General features: G+C 47.4%; 1 protein-coding gene across 4 annotated transcripts in view; it reads right to left on the reverse strand.

Moving 5' to 3' along the window:
• Positions 1-15,389, reverse strand: part of LOC134027917 (thrombospondin type-1 domain-containing protein 4-like) — a 30,581-nt gene that overhangs the window by 14,070 nt on the left and 1,122 nt on the right. For 3 of the 4 annotated variants that reach the window (XM_062471152.1, XM_062471153.1, XM_062471151.1), the window contains exons 2-7: positions 15,296-15,347; positions 15,065-15,131; positions 13,233-13,573; positions 12,413-12,863; positions 12,138-12,240; positions 10,638-10,774 (exon numbers count right to left, since the gene is read on the reverse strand). In XM_062471152.1, coding sequence (XP_062327136.1) covers positions 10,638-10,774; positions 12,138-12,240; positions 12,413-12,863; positions 13,233-13,573; positions 15,065-15,131; positions 15,296-15,324 — 1,128 coding nt within the window. In that variant the 5' untranslated portion in view covers positions 15,325-15,347. Of the gene's footprint in view, positions 1-2,824; positions 3,093-10,637; positions 10,775-12,137; positions 12,241-12,412; positions 12,864-13,232; positions 13,574-15,064; positions 15,132-15,295; positions 15,348-15,389 lie in introns of those variants that run through there. The other variant, XM_062471155.1, reaches the window with a different exon arrangement.

Below are 15,389 nucleotides of genomic sequence, written 5' to 3' on the forward strand. Positions count from 1 at the left end.
TTCTTTCCCGGCAAGGCCAGACATGTTCCAGAGGTATCACGTGGTCCCAGCCAGGGCCTGACTCGGCTCTGACTCCCTCACCCCCAGGACCATCTCAACGGATGTGAGGAAGCCATGCTGCCTGGAGCTGCGAAAGCCCGCAAACCTCAGTCATGCACCAGTCATTCTATTCCTTTCATTTCACCTCCGTCCTGGCTTCCTGTCTGCTGAAACACTACATCACAATAGGGTTGAGGTGCACCCATGGAAGGCTGTGAGCATGACAAGACATATTGTATAAATTCATTACTGTCAAGTAGTAGGATTAGTTACGTTAAGCTAGGCTAGGCCAGGCTACATTAGGCCAGGATAAACAGGTGGGCTAATACAATTAGGATTAATGATAATTCAATTTGATTTCTGATTTCACAATCAGAACAGACAAATCTTTGTTAATTTAATCTGGCTGCCCTCAATAACCATGACTCTCAGATCACCATGACTCTCAGATCACCTTGTCAGCGAATGTGCATGTGTGTTACAACTGAATCTTGTACCAATCCTTTCCCAAAAAACAGGTCACATCATAGTTTGTGGATTGAGAAACCGCCCTCACTGGTCCGTGTGAAGTTCATGTGGGCGCCATGGCCACAAGCATCTGTGGCCCACATGGTGCAATGTTTTTTGGTCCCAACTGGGCTTGCTAACGACCTGCCTTTGTCACAGTCAGCACCAAGAACACATCTGTAGTTGTGGCAGTAATGCTGAGGACAGATGACGTTGAGGGTGACATTTATCACTTGGGAATTGTGTGGGCAGATTGAAGTATAGTACTGTATACCTTCTGGAGGTTCTAAGACCTAACCACCCCTCTCCCCCATGCAGTAATGAATAAAGCAATATGAGAGATCTAACGTTTGTGTAAGACTGCAGCATCACAAAGTGATCAGAAACTGGCCAGTTTGGACTGCTATGAGAGCAATGCAATTATAGAGGGAAAATTGGCAATGACGACCAATGTGCACCAATGAAACACCGAACCACCTGATGTCCTGCTGTAACCCTCCCAACGGGTCTCAGAAACTTTTTGTTCAACTAAATTATACAGACAAATGGACCATCACAACCCGCTTGTAGATGGAAGTGTTTGAAGAATCTCACAACTTGCCAGCTTATCCTTACTTTTATCCCCTCCCCCCTCTTTGATTTCAGCTCTGGAACTTGTATCAGGGATAAGCCATGAGGCCCACCAAGCTATGCAGCCACTAATAGAAACACAAGCTCTCACATTTACAAGACAGTGATAACTCAAGCGCTCTGTCCTTACAGCATGGCATTTCCCAAATATCAATCATAACCATATGTCAAACTGGACTACATATCCCAAAAAAAACAAGGGGGGGAGGGTACCAGTATCAGGAAAGCTGTTGCTCCTGGGAGGAGTAGGCCGATGGATGTCCTTCATCAGCTTTAAAGAGGTCAGCTATATTCAACCAGTCTTTAGTGTACTCTAGTTGAGGGATATAGCCTAGCTATGTCAGGAGGACTGTTATTCTCAAAGTCAGACCAATAACTGCTCCCTCACACCTCCAACCCCCCAGCTCTAGGCCAAGGGCAGTGAAGCACCATAAATGCCCACTGCTTGTAAAGGGCTCTGAAATAGCACACTGGGTGTTGATCCTACTGCCAATAAAATGCATAGGGTTCCTCCTGAGTTGATGATGTGTTTGTACAGGATCTGCTTCGGGGAGAGGTGCTGAATTGTAACAGCTACTTCCCTGTCACTAATCATACTGTCTGACTTCTTAAGACACACTCCAGTGTTTACACTTAGAAATATTGGCACTCATACTGAAAATATCTGGTGAAATCAAGAATGATTAATTCTGCCAGCCAATCAAAACTATGTAGAATACAAAAATTGACTTTATACAAAAAACAATGATTGTGTGTCAGTCAGCACTCCCTGACTGTCCGAAGCAGACTGATAGACACTAAACCAGAACAGCACAAAACAAAGCAACACCAACAACTCATGATGATACATATTCACAGATGAAACAACACAAATCAGACCATCACCAGTCCCGTTATATCTCATACTGCACTGCAGTGGTCTTTAACCCTGGTCATCGACCATTCATTTTATGACCATTCATCTTAATCAGGTGTGTTGGTGCATGGAAACATCTAAAACATACAGAACAATGGGCCCTGAAGACAAGGGTTGAAAACCAGTGCTACTGCACAAACCTCTCCACCACCAACACATGGATGCTAACTGCTGCTAACGCTAAGCTGCTGCTCATGACAAGCTAATTCAGGATGGCACGTATCCAATAATAGTGTTTCCAACAGTGTTTCCATTCAACGTATTGTCAGTACTATCTTTATGGAACTGTTCCTTCCAATAAAGGTTATCACTGGAGGGGTTGGGGGAGCTGGGGTGCAGTAACATAACACCACGACCAGCTCGTGAATGTGATGTGGAAAAATAACAGCCCACCAAAGAGGAGCTCCTGAGCTGTGAAAACAGTCCCACTTTAAATACCCCCCCTCCCCATGACCTACAGCCTAACTGATCCATTTCACAGTCGCGGCATAGAATAACATCACTCGTTAGTGTAGCATGCAAGTATATGACTACAATCCCACAATTCAGTTTAAACCACATCTAGCACACAAGACGACATCTCCACCACGCAAATTTCAACGATTACGCCCGTCCTTCTCCAAAGTCCATTTGGGACCAGGTGGTAGAGCTACGATCTAGGAGCCAGGGGCTAGGAGCCAGGGGCTAGGATCTACGAGCTAGCAGGGGGTAGGAAGAGTCAGTGTGTCCTACCTGTGACCACGGCTTCCCCTGCGCACGCACGTGGAGGCAGATGAGCAGCAGCAGCTCAGCCAGACCTGGTAGCATTCTCTCATGAAGGCCAACACCAACGACCCAAGCACTCAGTCAGTCAAGCATTCACACGCTCCACACGCACATATCACAGCGCCACACACTGTCACACGCACACACAAAACAAACTCCAGGAGCGGCTTTGTTGGGCTCCGATCCCCTGGCTGCTGCTGCTCCTCTCTCCTCTGTCGCTGAAGAGCAGTGAACGCCTGCTCTGCCAGATCTGGGAGAGAAAGGGCTTGTAAAATGAGCTGGAGGAGGTGCAGCTGGGGGAAGGGGGCATGTACGGGTGGGGGGGGGGGTTGTTAAGGAGGGAGAGAAGAGGTGGGAAGAGAGGGTTAAACAGACAGAGAGAGAGAGATTGGTAGAGAAAGACAACGGCAGGGAGACAAAATAAAGAGTGAGAGAGATACTGAAAAGTAGGAAAAGATAAGGTACTGTATATCAGAATCAAAATTCAGTTTATTCGCCATGTATGTTATACAAACACGGAATTTACTGTGGCAGGGAGGTGCAAAACACTAAACATATACGAATCTTAAATTAAGTAAAAATACTAAAGTTTAACTCTTTCTAAGAACTATTATAACATGAAAGTGAAACTTGATGGATGGGTAAAAGGGCTTAAAGTTTAAATATATCTTCAGAAATCAAATCAAATAGCTTCAATACAGAGTATCGAGTGGGGGTTGGATGAGGCCCCTCAGGATGTGACAAAAGGTCACGTTTCAGTTCTAAATCCTATACAAGAGAATGAATTGCGGAACAAATAGTAATAATAATAATAAAAGGCAGTGAAGACTTTTAGATACCCACTAAGGAAAACATATTCTTGAGATCCAAGAGGACAAAGAGACTGAAGTCAGCATATGGTTTTCCTATAGCTGTTTCATTGTTTCCAGAACATTACATCCTACTTCATCAAGACACTGAAGCAAGGAGTGTGCTATCTGACAGTTGTTTTTTTCCTAAAGTTTTATAGTTCTACTGAGAGCATGGGGCGTTGTAGCTGGATTCGCATGAAGACAAAAGAGAGTTTTTCGACCACGCGTCTGGAGCGACCACAAGATCATATTGTGCTGTTGTCAACAGTACAGAGAAACCACAATGCATTAGACAGAGAGGGAGAGGGAGAGAGAAAGAGAGAAAAAGAAAAGAGACAAAGTGACAGTAAGAGTGCGCTTAAAATTGCAAGAGAGTCAATAATGAATATAGAGAGGTCTCCAGTCCAGTAGATAGTGTTGTTGAACCCATCCCCTCCCTTGGGCTACAGGTGCCTGAATTCACACTGTTGAGTGAATTCATATATATCTTTAAGACATCAAAAAGTGTGCTCCAGTTTAGTGAAACCATCAGTGTCTGAATGAGGCCTGGGGTTACATAGCTTGTCTACATGAATTCAATCATTTCACCAAACAACAGGACACAAACTAAAACCCTTCATGGCAAGCCAAAAGTCAGAAGACGAAAACTGAACTGTGAGCCTTTTCCACAGTAAACTAGTAAAGACATTATTAAATGAGAGAGCAGTCTCCACACCTGGAAATGGCTTGGCTTCTGCTGGCACTCGCTCGCCTCAAAACACACACCCACCCCGAGGCACATGCAATGATAGCTAGTAGCTTTCGCACCATGAACACACCTACACAGGCACACAAACAGCTGCACACATGTCGAGTGAAGTATTTTCAACAGCATATCCATCTCCATAGAGTCAAAGACACCAGCTAATGCACCCCTAAATTGAGGACAAAGCTCCTGGTCTGAGAGTTGGGCTGGGGTACGGGGCTGCAAGCTACACTAGATCAACACACACACACACTGGGGTGGGGTCTGGGGCTGCAAGCTACACTGGAGAAACGATGTCCTCCTGTAGCGCTGTTTCCTTTAACATGGGGGTCAGCACAGCAGACTTGGCTCCAAATGTCTGATTCCTGAAGTCTTGTCTATCCATGCAAACACACACACCCACGCATGCACACACATGATATCCAGCAGGTGGTCTTAGCATTACTGTAAAGTATGAGGATGTGTTACAAAGAGAGTCATACAATGGCTGACTGTATTCATGTATTGCCTCTAGACAGATTTCCACACCATTTTGCAGGGCTGTGAGAGCTACACTCTGACGCCTCGTTCCACTTTCTGTCCACAGAGAATTCTGTGTATTCCACCTGTCAAAATGTTTAACTACCATTATTTTCTTGACATACAGTACAATACATACACAGCAACCCTCATTCTACCAGCATGCATATTTGGGGAAAAAAAGTCATTTGGACGCTTATTGGAGTGGATTGAATATAAAGATCTACAGGGATGGAGGACGTAGAGTGAGTTTGGAGAATGGAGCGAAGGCTCGATTTGAGGATCATCTGGGATACATGTTAGCATCTGCAAGGCCGGGCATGTACAGTATGATTGTTTCCTTGCAGGTATGTATCTGACTGGAAAGGGAGGAGCCGGAGTGGTTAATGCAGAAACCAGGTGGGGGTTTGTGAGGGTGGGGGGCGGAGCCTGGGGAGCTGTTGAAGCCAGCTGACAGGGTGAGTGACAGGGTCATGCTAAGGGCCAGTGACACAGAGACCATGGTGGGCCGTACTACACGTTTACGGCTGGTTCATTGTGAGCCATGGGACTGTGGCTGACATAAGGACAGATAACGCCTCTTTGTTGGTGAACTGAAGTCCGCTTTGTTCAAGTGAGGCTTCTTTAAACACCTGCTAATGGACTGTTGTTTATGAAAGCGTTAGGAACACAGATAACGGTTTAATTTATGACCGTTTGACCCTGGGGAGCAGACCACCAACTGCTCTGACACAGTCACTTAGGCAGTGACAATCTTATCTGTCACTCGCAACGAACCATACATTCCTGACACACAGTGACCACTGACCACACAGTAAGTAGCCTTCCCTTTAGTCAACACAAACACACAGGTGATCACCTGCTCCACCACCTTGCCCTCTGGTGAGCTGACTGACACAGAGGTATTGTAGCGACCAACACATTTCGCTGTGTTCTGTGTGTGTCTGCTGATTGCTATTAATACCGCTGCCTAGCCCCGTACAGATTCTCCACGTAAATCAGTCAGAGACCTGGGATACCACCGCCCTCTGACCTACAAACACTGTCTGTCTGCTGCCTGGCCCCAGAGGCCGGGGCCAGTCCTATCCCCTGGACTTCTGTACTACCTGTCACTGGAACTGACGGCTCCCGTTGTACGAAGGAGCCATCATTTAGCTGATCAACATCCACAGGAAACCAGCACGGAGGTCCATGTGCCATAGAGACCCTAAGACACGCAATGTGGACAGCCTACATCTTCATTCAGAAGTCTCACGGCTACCCAGCACTGCAGTAGCAGCAGCTGTCCAACAGGCAGGATAATTTCAAATCGAGTTTAGCCTGCCAAGTAGTGCAAAACTAAATTGTAATACTCATGGCCATTAGTTTTACAAGGCCTTACATGCCAGACAGTGTCAAACTAGAATAGACATCAGACCTTTGAGAATCCTCCAGACTATTTACATCACAATCAAAGGAAGTAAGTCACAGAGGAAGGGGAAAGCAGGAAAACTGTTCCTGTTGAAAGCGGACACTTAGACATTTTTGGCAGCATGAAAGAGTCGCACGTCTCCAAAGATGGTCCAATCACTGTGGACGGATGCCTGTGATGACAAGTCCCTGGTCATCCACAGAGATTGGTGGACACCACGCTGTGAGCCTCCAGCTGGGGCCTGTCGTGAGAGGAGGCCAGGTTGGGATCTCTTCGCCAGTCTGTGCCAGCCATATTTCAGAGCTTTCATCCCTCCTTAAACAAGTCAGTCCTTCCCAACACGAGAATGCCTAAAACAGATGCAGCTGTCAAAGGAGGAGAACGGGAAAGAAAGCGGGAGAGAGAGAGAGAGAGACAGTGGCTAGGAGAGAGAGGTGTGGGCGTTTCTTGGCTGTGTTAGGTTGGGCTTGGGTCTGGGCCTGTGCTAAGGCCTGGCAGAGGGTGGTAGGGAGCAGGCTAGTGGTCAAGCCCCTGACACAGCAGAGGGGGACATTGTTTAGCCAACATAGCTGCCAAACCTGGCCCCTCATCCCTCACAGGAGAACAGGAGAGGGGGGGGGGGGAAGGGATGGAAAGCCAGAAGACAAACAAATGAAGGAGCTAAGGGGACTGGAAGCACATGTTACTAGCAGAGTTTTGACAGTTACTGAAATACATTCCCGGAGAAAAACGTTAACAGTCGTGAAGTAACTTTAATAGCTTAAGCATGGAGTAAAACTGTTCACCACGGTCCCATCAGTGTTCTTTAAAATACAGGCATAAATTAAAGTGTGTCGAGCGTTGACCACCAGGGGATATGGAGATTTTAGGGGGAATTGGTTTACCTTTACAGTAGCGCTACTGAAGCAAAGCCTTCCACCTTATCCATCCGCAGAGTGCTGAGAGATCACCCTCCAGAAAGTAAACCTGGAGTCACGCACATCCAGCCCAGATACATTTCACCAGTTCTCATCCCACCATAGCCAGCAGAAAAGTGTGTGGTCAGAGATCAGGCTTTAAAAACACACACACACCCTTCTCGAGCGCACCTCCCTGGCAGAGAGCGAGCGCTCTCAGAGGCTAAATAGAACTCCCTCTATAAAGGGAGCTTTCTTTTCTGTGTCCATCTAAGATGTGTAACAGCACTCAGCATTTTTTTAGACCCGGCTCCGGACTTTTCACTCTTGCAGTGTTACGTCTGGCACGGGTGTGAAGCGCACTGCAGTCCCACAGACCGGATCCAAGCTCCTTACATTAAGTGCATGATTCATAGGTAGAACTCAGTCTTTCCACGGCTAAGACAAGAGGTAATCCCGGAGAACCCTTTACTGGCATCTATTCATCAGTCTCACAAAGTACAGAGCAGCTATTGGTGGACTATGGTGAAGACACATTATAGACACACATCTGCTACCAAATATCTTGAAGAGCAGAAGAATGTAGAAAGACTGCAGATAAAGACAAAGTAATACTTTCCTTCTGTTGTGTCAGTGCATTTACATGGAGTCGTATTGACATTACACCAAAATAACATAAACAATGCTTTCAGATATTGCTCTGTATGCCGTGCTGCCCTGTGGTTCACCTCCACCCACATCCGCTCTGCCTTGCAGTCCAGTGTACAGCAACAGAAGAGCTGAAGCCACCAGACAAAACCACAGCTTTAAGGATTTGTCCCCTGGATATGTCTCAGATTTGTAGGGGCCATACAGAATTCCAGGAACTCTACACACACAGCCATCACTTACAGAAAGCAATGAGGAATGTAGCCTACCATGGGTTAGGTCAAATCTTCCATTAAAAGTGGTTAAACATATCTCTTGTCTAACAATAAGTATTTACTGCGCCTCAATGGCTCCAGAATTGTGTAATATACTTGTAGCACCAGTTGCTACTGGACTGTAACATCACAGGCCATAAACGCTGGACCTGAACCAATTAATTTCATCAGTTGTGTCAGGCTAGCTAATGAAGTGTGCTAAGCTAGCTATGTCACAGTACTGAATAAGCCAAAACAGCACAGCTGGAGACAGAAAAATCTTAAAAGAGAGTACAGTCTTTGAGTGCAGAGGGAATGGGGTGCCCCTAACAGTGACCAACTGTTTAGCCAACTACCGGTAAGCTCTAGATCACTCAGGATATAGGCTGCCTGTCTCACAGTAAGCCCAACGACTCAGCAGGTCATCCAAATATGAGAGGGCCAACTGAAATTCCAAACCTACACCTGTGTATCTACCAAATCCTTTTTTACACACAATCTAGGGCCTCTTGTAAATGAGACGTTAAGTATTTTTTCTTGTGATTCGATTAATTTCAACAACTCACCACTGTTTCAGTTTATAAGGCCATAAACCCTGGCCGAGACTAGTAAGCCTTGAATGTCTGCATCCTTGTGGAACCATAAAACCTGATTGACGTGTGCTAGTACTCCGGTATTGAGTTGAGGCTCTGAGTGCGTCAGAATCCGAAAGGTGAGAGGCACACGATGGTATCCCAGGTCAAAGGTCAAACTGTCAGAGGCTGGCTGTTAGCGAATGAAGCTCAGGGAGCTAGCAGCCTTTGGCCTGGTTAAGTGTGTAGTGTGTCCGGGGCCTATGGTGAGAATAGAATAGAGCTACAGATGTAAGGTTGGGCTATATGCCAGGTGTGTGTGTGTTCCTAAATAAACACACCTCCTCCTCCATTATACGGGCCATTTGGATGAAGGTTATGATTGCTTCCAGCACCACATCTCTTCACACTTACACACATACACTCTTACACACATACACTCTTAAACACATACACTCTTACACACATACACTCTTACACACATACACTCTACCATGATGAAGCCCATGTGCTTACTTACACAGCCCACTCAGTGCAAGTCTGTTTTGTGTATTGCAGGACCCAGTCACAGGAAACAGGCAAGGCCTGGCCAGGCAGAACCACAGAACCACACTGCAGCTCCACAGTACAATACACACACATCTACAGTAAATACATACAGTACTACAGTCCACGTTTCTGCAGAACACATATCTACAGTACAGCTCCGAGTCAGCTCACAAGAGGCTTCACAGAGAAAACAGCAACACCACAAATTCAACATCAAACAAACACAGGAACTGTGTTCAGGCACTCTCCGCAGAAGCTTAGATCACAATAAAAGTTCGATTTATTTTTCCTTTCACAGCAAATGAGGGCCAAGGTATGAGGAGCAGATGTTTCGGAGAGAGCGTCCAGTCAGTTTGTGTTTTCCAGCATACTTTCTGACACAATCTCCCTGCTAGTCTGCTACTATGGGATGTGCCCCGACCTGTAGGATTCCCTGAGAGAACACCTAGACTAGAGGACTGAGGTCTGTTGTCTTGGTGATGTCTCTTGTGCTGAAGCTCAGCTTCTGGGACGTGGGCAAACCAGGTTAGGGACTGCAGGAGACATAAGGACACACACACACGTTGGCTGCTCAAGTTCCTCCCACCTACAGGGTTAGAATCCAATGAGAACACACACCGCCCCCCGCCCCCCGCCCCCCCCCCCCCCCTACCCACATGACAAATCATAATTTCACTGGTATTAGCAGTCGAAATTTCACAAAGGCTAATATGGGATCAGAGGGACTCTATCTTGATTAAATCTTAATATGGACTAAATCTCTGGTAGATTACAATGCATGGGAAACAAGAGTGGCAAGCAGAGGAATATCAGTACAATCAACTGGGAGGAAAACGTTCTTAGCGCATACTTGGACAGAGTTCATTCACAATCATGGCACTGAATCAAAAGAGAAAAAAATAACACAGTCAAATGTCTAAGATTCAAATCCAACTGAAAAGGCCACCATACTGTATTCCCCTCACTAATCACTTATCCAGTCAACAGCAATGTACTGGGTCACAGAAGGACTCATGTCTTTTCAAGTCTGGATACAGGTGAGGGTTTAGTGATGTGCATCAAATATGAGGTCAACACATACATACATCTGTCTGTCTGTCTAGCACAAATATCCTATGTCACAGAGATCCTATGTCTCAAAGAAAGAGATCCTGTCACAACTTGGCACGCTGGCCTGGACACACTCTATACACTGCTGCCCCCTGCAGTACATGACCAGAACTGCATTTCTAACGAGCATCTCCCGGCATCAGTTGATATCGATGGCAAAAAGCATTGAAAACTAGTAAGTTAGATGAAATGATGGTCTGGATGACCTCAGGAGGTGGTTCCTACCTGGCACTGCCCCGCCACACACAAGGATGAGTCGTTCTGGCCACACGGGGTCCCGTCAATGACCCGGTCCGACTGCCGCACATAGAATCGAAACCCAATGGCCCGACAGTTGAGTTCACAGTGCTGGTCTCCAGGAACTGTGACATGAGGATGGAGGATAAACAGAAATCAAGGGTTTAGAACAAGGGTGAGGAAACCCTATTTGAATCAAGTATATTTCACATACTGTACAGAGAGAGGGAATACTGTAGGTCGAGCCAGTTATCAACAACCACATATCCTCCACGCCATGAGGGGGCAGCACAGAACAAATGTCACATTCAAATGAAAAAGTCATCTGAGGCCATGTCAAACCATGAGACTAGGAACTTTGTAGTGAAGGAAGTTTTGACCATTTTCTAAAGTAAATCAATCTTCGAATGCTTCTTTTCTTCAATTTAGTACAAAGCTGCTCACATTTACATTTAGTCATTTAGCAGACGCTCTTATCCAGAGCGACTTACAGTAAGTACAGAGACATTCTCCCCGAGGCAAGTAGGATGAAGCGCCTTGCCCAAGGACACAACGTCATTTGGCACAGCCGGGGAATCAAACTGGCAACCTTCAGATTACTAGCCCGCTTCCCTAACTGCTCAGCTACCTGACTCCCTGCTTCATAACCGTTCTCTGCAAAGAGCCAAAATTCATGTTGTGTTTACATAACAGCAGGTTGCCCTGAGATTAGCTGTGGTGGCTAAATCACTTGTCTGAGTTTATTTGCGGTATGCCATGTAATGACTTGTGGTAAAAGGTAATGCCTGTGGATAGGCAATCTTAGGGGAGCTGCACTTGCCAGAGCTAAGATAATACCTTGTAAATCCTCACAGAGTGAGGGAAGAAGGTTGCTCTGCTCCTCCAAAGTCATCAATTAGTGCCTATTAGAGCCCCTCATCTCTGTGGTGTGTGAGACAACAGTCTCTCACACAATGTGTGGAATGTGTGTGTGTAGGAGTTAGCATGTCACAGAGTGAATTTCTTGCACAGTCAATCAGCTCAGATGTCCAGACATTGCTTAAACACTTGTAATTCCATGTTTGAGAGTTTGAGATAGGTATCACTGAACTGTCGCTGACCTCATAAATAAAGGCAGAGGTATTTTAACTTCATTAACTTGATGTGTACATCTGTACATGCCAGCAACCCATGACTACAGACAGGATCAAAAAGTCAAGTCATACATTCTGACAGACATTCATTTGGCAAACATTTCTTTTTGGGCAAAGCATCATTGAAAAGAAACAATATGTCATTGTGTGTTTTGACTGTTGCTTGGATACCCGAGACACCTAAATCTCTCGACAGAACCCTGGCAGGTCAATAAGACGGGGATACATCACGGTGCGTCCGACAGGTGACATAGTATGGTGCTTACATCACCATACCTAGGTAGGATGAGTTGAACGGAGGCAAGGGTAGTCACTGTCAGAGAAGACTAGGAGGGAGACAGGAGAGTAGCCCTACCTTCGTTGAAGGGTTCCCATTCGTACAGGCGCCCCATGAATGGCTGGCTGTTGTAGGAGGAACACTGCACAGCTCGGATGTGTCTGCTAGCTGGGGGGCAGGCCTGGGATGGAGACACATAAAAACACGGTGTGGGGGCCGGTACACAGACAGATAGACAGACACAGACGCACGCATAGGGAGTAAGCTAAGTAAGTCCCAGAGCGGGTTTGTGTTTCCAGATCATGTCGAGCTGTGACTAATCCGTTTAAATGAGTCATGAGGTCATGTCTTACGTTGGTGTTGCAAATCCTGTACTGGCTGTGCTCCCCAATGCAGGAGGAGGTGGGCAGGGGGTTGTAGGGTCGATCTGGGGGTGTCAGGGGTGCTGGGGCCTGGCTGGCTGGGTAGCGATCCTGCCCGGCCTGGATCTGGGGCTGCTGGGGCTGGTGTGCGGAGCCTGGCTGGTACAATGGGGCCCAGGCTGGGTTGGTTCTGGGCTGGGGGGCTGGGGGCTGATGGTGGGCTGGGCTGTGGATGTTGGGGTTGTTGTAGTGCTGCCAGTAGGAGGACCTGTGGCCTGTGTGTCGGGAAGTGGGGTAGTTGGGGTCAGGGAGCGGAGCACGTCTTTGTCGGTGTGAGCGTGCCCCCTCGGACGCCTGGCCTGTGTCCGTCTTAAGAGGAACTACATATGGCATCCTGCCATAACCATACCTCCCTGGAACGATTTGGCTGTCACTGCCCCTCCTAAACAAACAAGCAAAACACACACACAAACGCTCTATGAAAGAGATATTTCTTTTTAGAGTCTTTCAGCACCATTACAAATCCTCTCCAGGAACATGACTCCTAAGAAGCGGTTGGGAGTCTGTGGCAAAAAGCTCTGAGCTTTGTTGTTGTTTGGCTGCTTGGATTCCAGTACCAACATCCCCCCATTACTCAACTGTCAGCGCTATTTATTTAAAGTCTTTTTAGTAGGAAGGGGGTCACAAACCTGCCAAACACAAGCCAGGCTATTGACTCCATATATAACAGAATAGCGTTACCCTATAGGGCAGTCAAACAGACCATGGGGCTCCACTGAACTCCCACCACGTGAGGGGAGGGGTACAGTACCTGCGACCAGGCCGAGCTTCCCTCTCTCTCTGTGGACTCCTAAGCTCCCCTCGTCTGCTACCGTTGGAGCTGGGGGGTCTCCCTGCCTCACGATGCAGGGGAACGGAGGGACGCAGGGCGGACACCACATGCCCCGGGTGCTGTGGGTGGACCCCGGGTCTGGAGGGGTAGGAGGAGGCCACCGAGGGGGTGTACGAGGGCAGGCATGGTCGTGTCTGCTCCTGCACCCCTCCTCCACAAGTCCGTGAGCAGGAGGTCCATGACCCCCATGCCCCCCAGGAGCCCTGGACCGCTCCCTGCCCGGCTACAGCTCCTTGGCGGGTCTCTGCCCTCTGAGGGACCTGCATGGACACACAATATCCTGAGTTAGCATCCTTAAACACACACAGCATGGAAATAGGTCTCAGACACAACAGGGAAGGCAGGGATAACATCCATAGCTCAGTCAGAGGCTACCTAGACCTAACCCGCTAAAAGGACTAAAGCCAATGACCTCATGTGTTTGGAAGTAGTTTTCCACCCCCCTGAGAATGAGATGGGCCTGTATTCAGGGGGCATAAAGCCCAGATTTGGCTGATAGTAGCCGTCTGTTTCTCCCAACACCCCCTATTGGCTACCTGCATTCCCCACTGTTGACTTTATCCCTCTTTGTAACTTTGAGCCAGAAACATATTAGCGGCGATCACTGCTCTCTCTGTCTGAGGACCCAGACGGTGCCAGCCCGGTGCCAACCCACCTCCTGTGCCAAATGGCTTCGCCCGTGGACTCTCATGGAAATCCTACTCTTTAAGAAGCACTTTGTCTCCATTGATGCCAACCTCTTTGAGCTAAACACACGAAACACACCAAAGGCTTAGCTCAGCTGTCTTTGGCTTTTAGAAGATGGTAAGAGAATACATAAGCGGTGGGGAGAGTTGGCAGGGCGCTCCCCTTCCTGTCACTCAGCAGCATGGGTCTATTCAGAGAGCCCTCAGGCCAGTCCCCCCACCTCCTACTGCAGCCTTTGTAACTCAACTCCACTGTCATTCCGGGGTCAGTTGAGGGTCAAACAGCTGGACTCCTGGAAACGCACGAGGCCAACCCTGACAAACTCTCTCTGAAAGTGGAATGCCCATAGCCAAGCCCGCCTCCGAACCCTCAGTTCTAACCACAAGCTATGGTTGTAAATGTTTGGTTAATCGTTTAATCTGTCTGTCCTCTGTTTTCGGTCTGCCCCCGCCCTCCCTCCCGGCCCCGCTCCTCCTCATAGCTCCGGGGGTCATGGGGAGGTTTACTGACAGCTGGCATGACCCCTGTGTCTTCCCCTCTGCTACCCAGAGGGCTTTTCACTGCTGCTCCCTTGCCAGCCAACAGATTTACACTCAGGTCACATTTCCCTCAGGCATCCTCACTGACTGATTGCTTGTTAACATGCATACAGGGATAGGCTGTGTTGTACAGTACTTAGCGGCTTTGTGGTTTAACAATAACACTGTCGCTAGCAGACCCTATAAACTTTCCCTATAAAGTTAAAAAGGATTATGCTCCCTCTGGGAGCTGAAGGCTCTAACTGTCTGAGTTAAGATTGGAAGGCGCAATTATGCCACGTTTGGGTTCGAGTTCAGTGAGCCCTGTGTCTGTGCCAACCACTGGATGAAGCTGGAAGTAGAAAGTGACACTCAGCCTGCAAACACTCTGGGGAGGTCTCTCACCGTGAGCCCAAGGACATCAAACAGACCCCACATGCTAGAACATAAACAATGTTCCCCCTGCTGCAACCCAAACAGTCGCTTAATTCCCGGGAAAACACACATACACACACTCACACACACTAAATCAAATCATCAACTCACCTTTCTGTGGTCTGTTGCAAGCTGGCAGTCCAGTGTGTATAGCCTAAAGAGCAGGAGTATGGAGACTCTGTGTGGAGCAGAGAAACAGCTCTAATACACAAGGGTTTTTCTGTGACATTTAAATGTAATATATAAAGATGCATCTAGGGAAACATAATGAATGCTTAGTAAACCGTTGTACAAACATACTATTGAGATAATATGGTGTAGGGTAGGATATATTTACTGTACCTGAAGCTCCAGACACACACTCCACACATAGCTCCTAATGCTTCTCCAGCTTCTGCAGGGAAGATAAAAGTTGTATTTGCAGCATAAAGCATAA

This window comes from Osmerus eperlanus, chromosome 10, assembly GCF_963692335.1.
Source record: "Osmerus eperlanus chromosome 10, fOsmEpe2.1, whole genome shotgun sequence".
NCBI lineage: Eukaryota > Metazoa > Chordata > Actinopteri > Osmeriformes > Osmeridae > Osmerus > Osmerus eperlanus.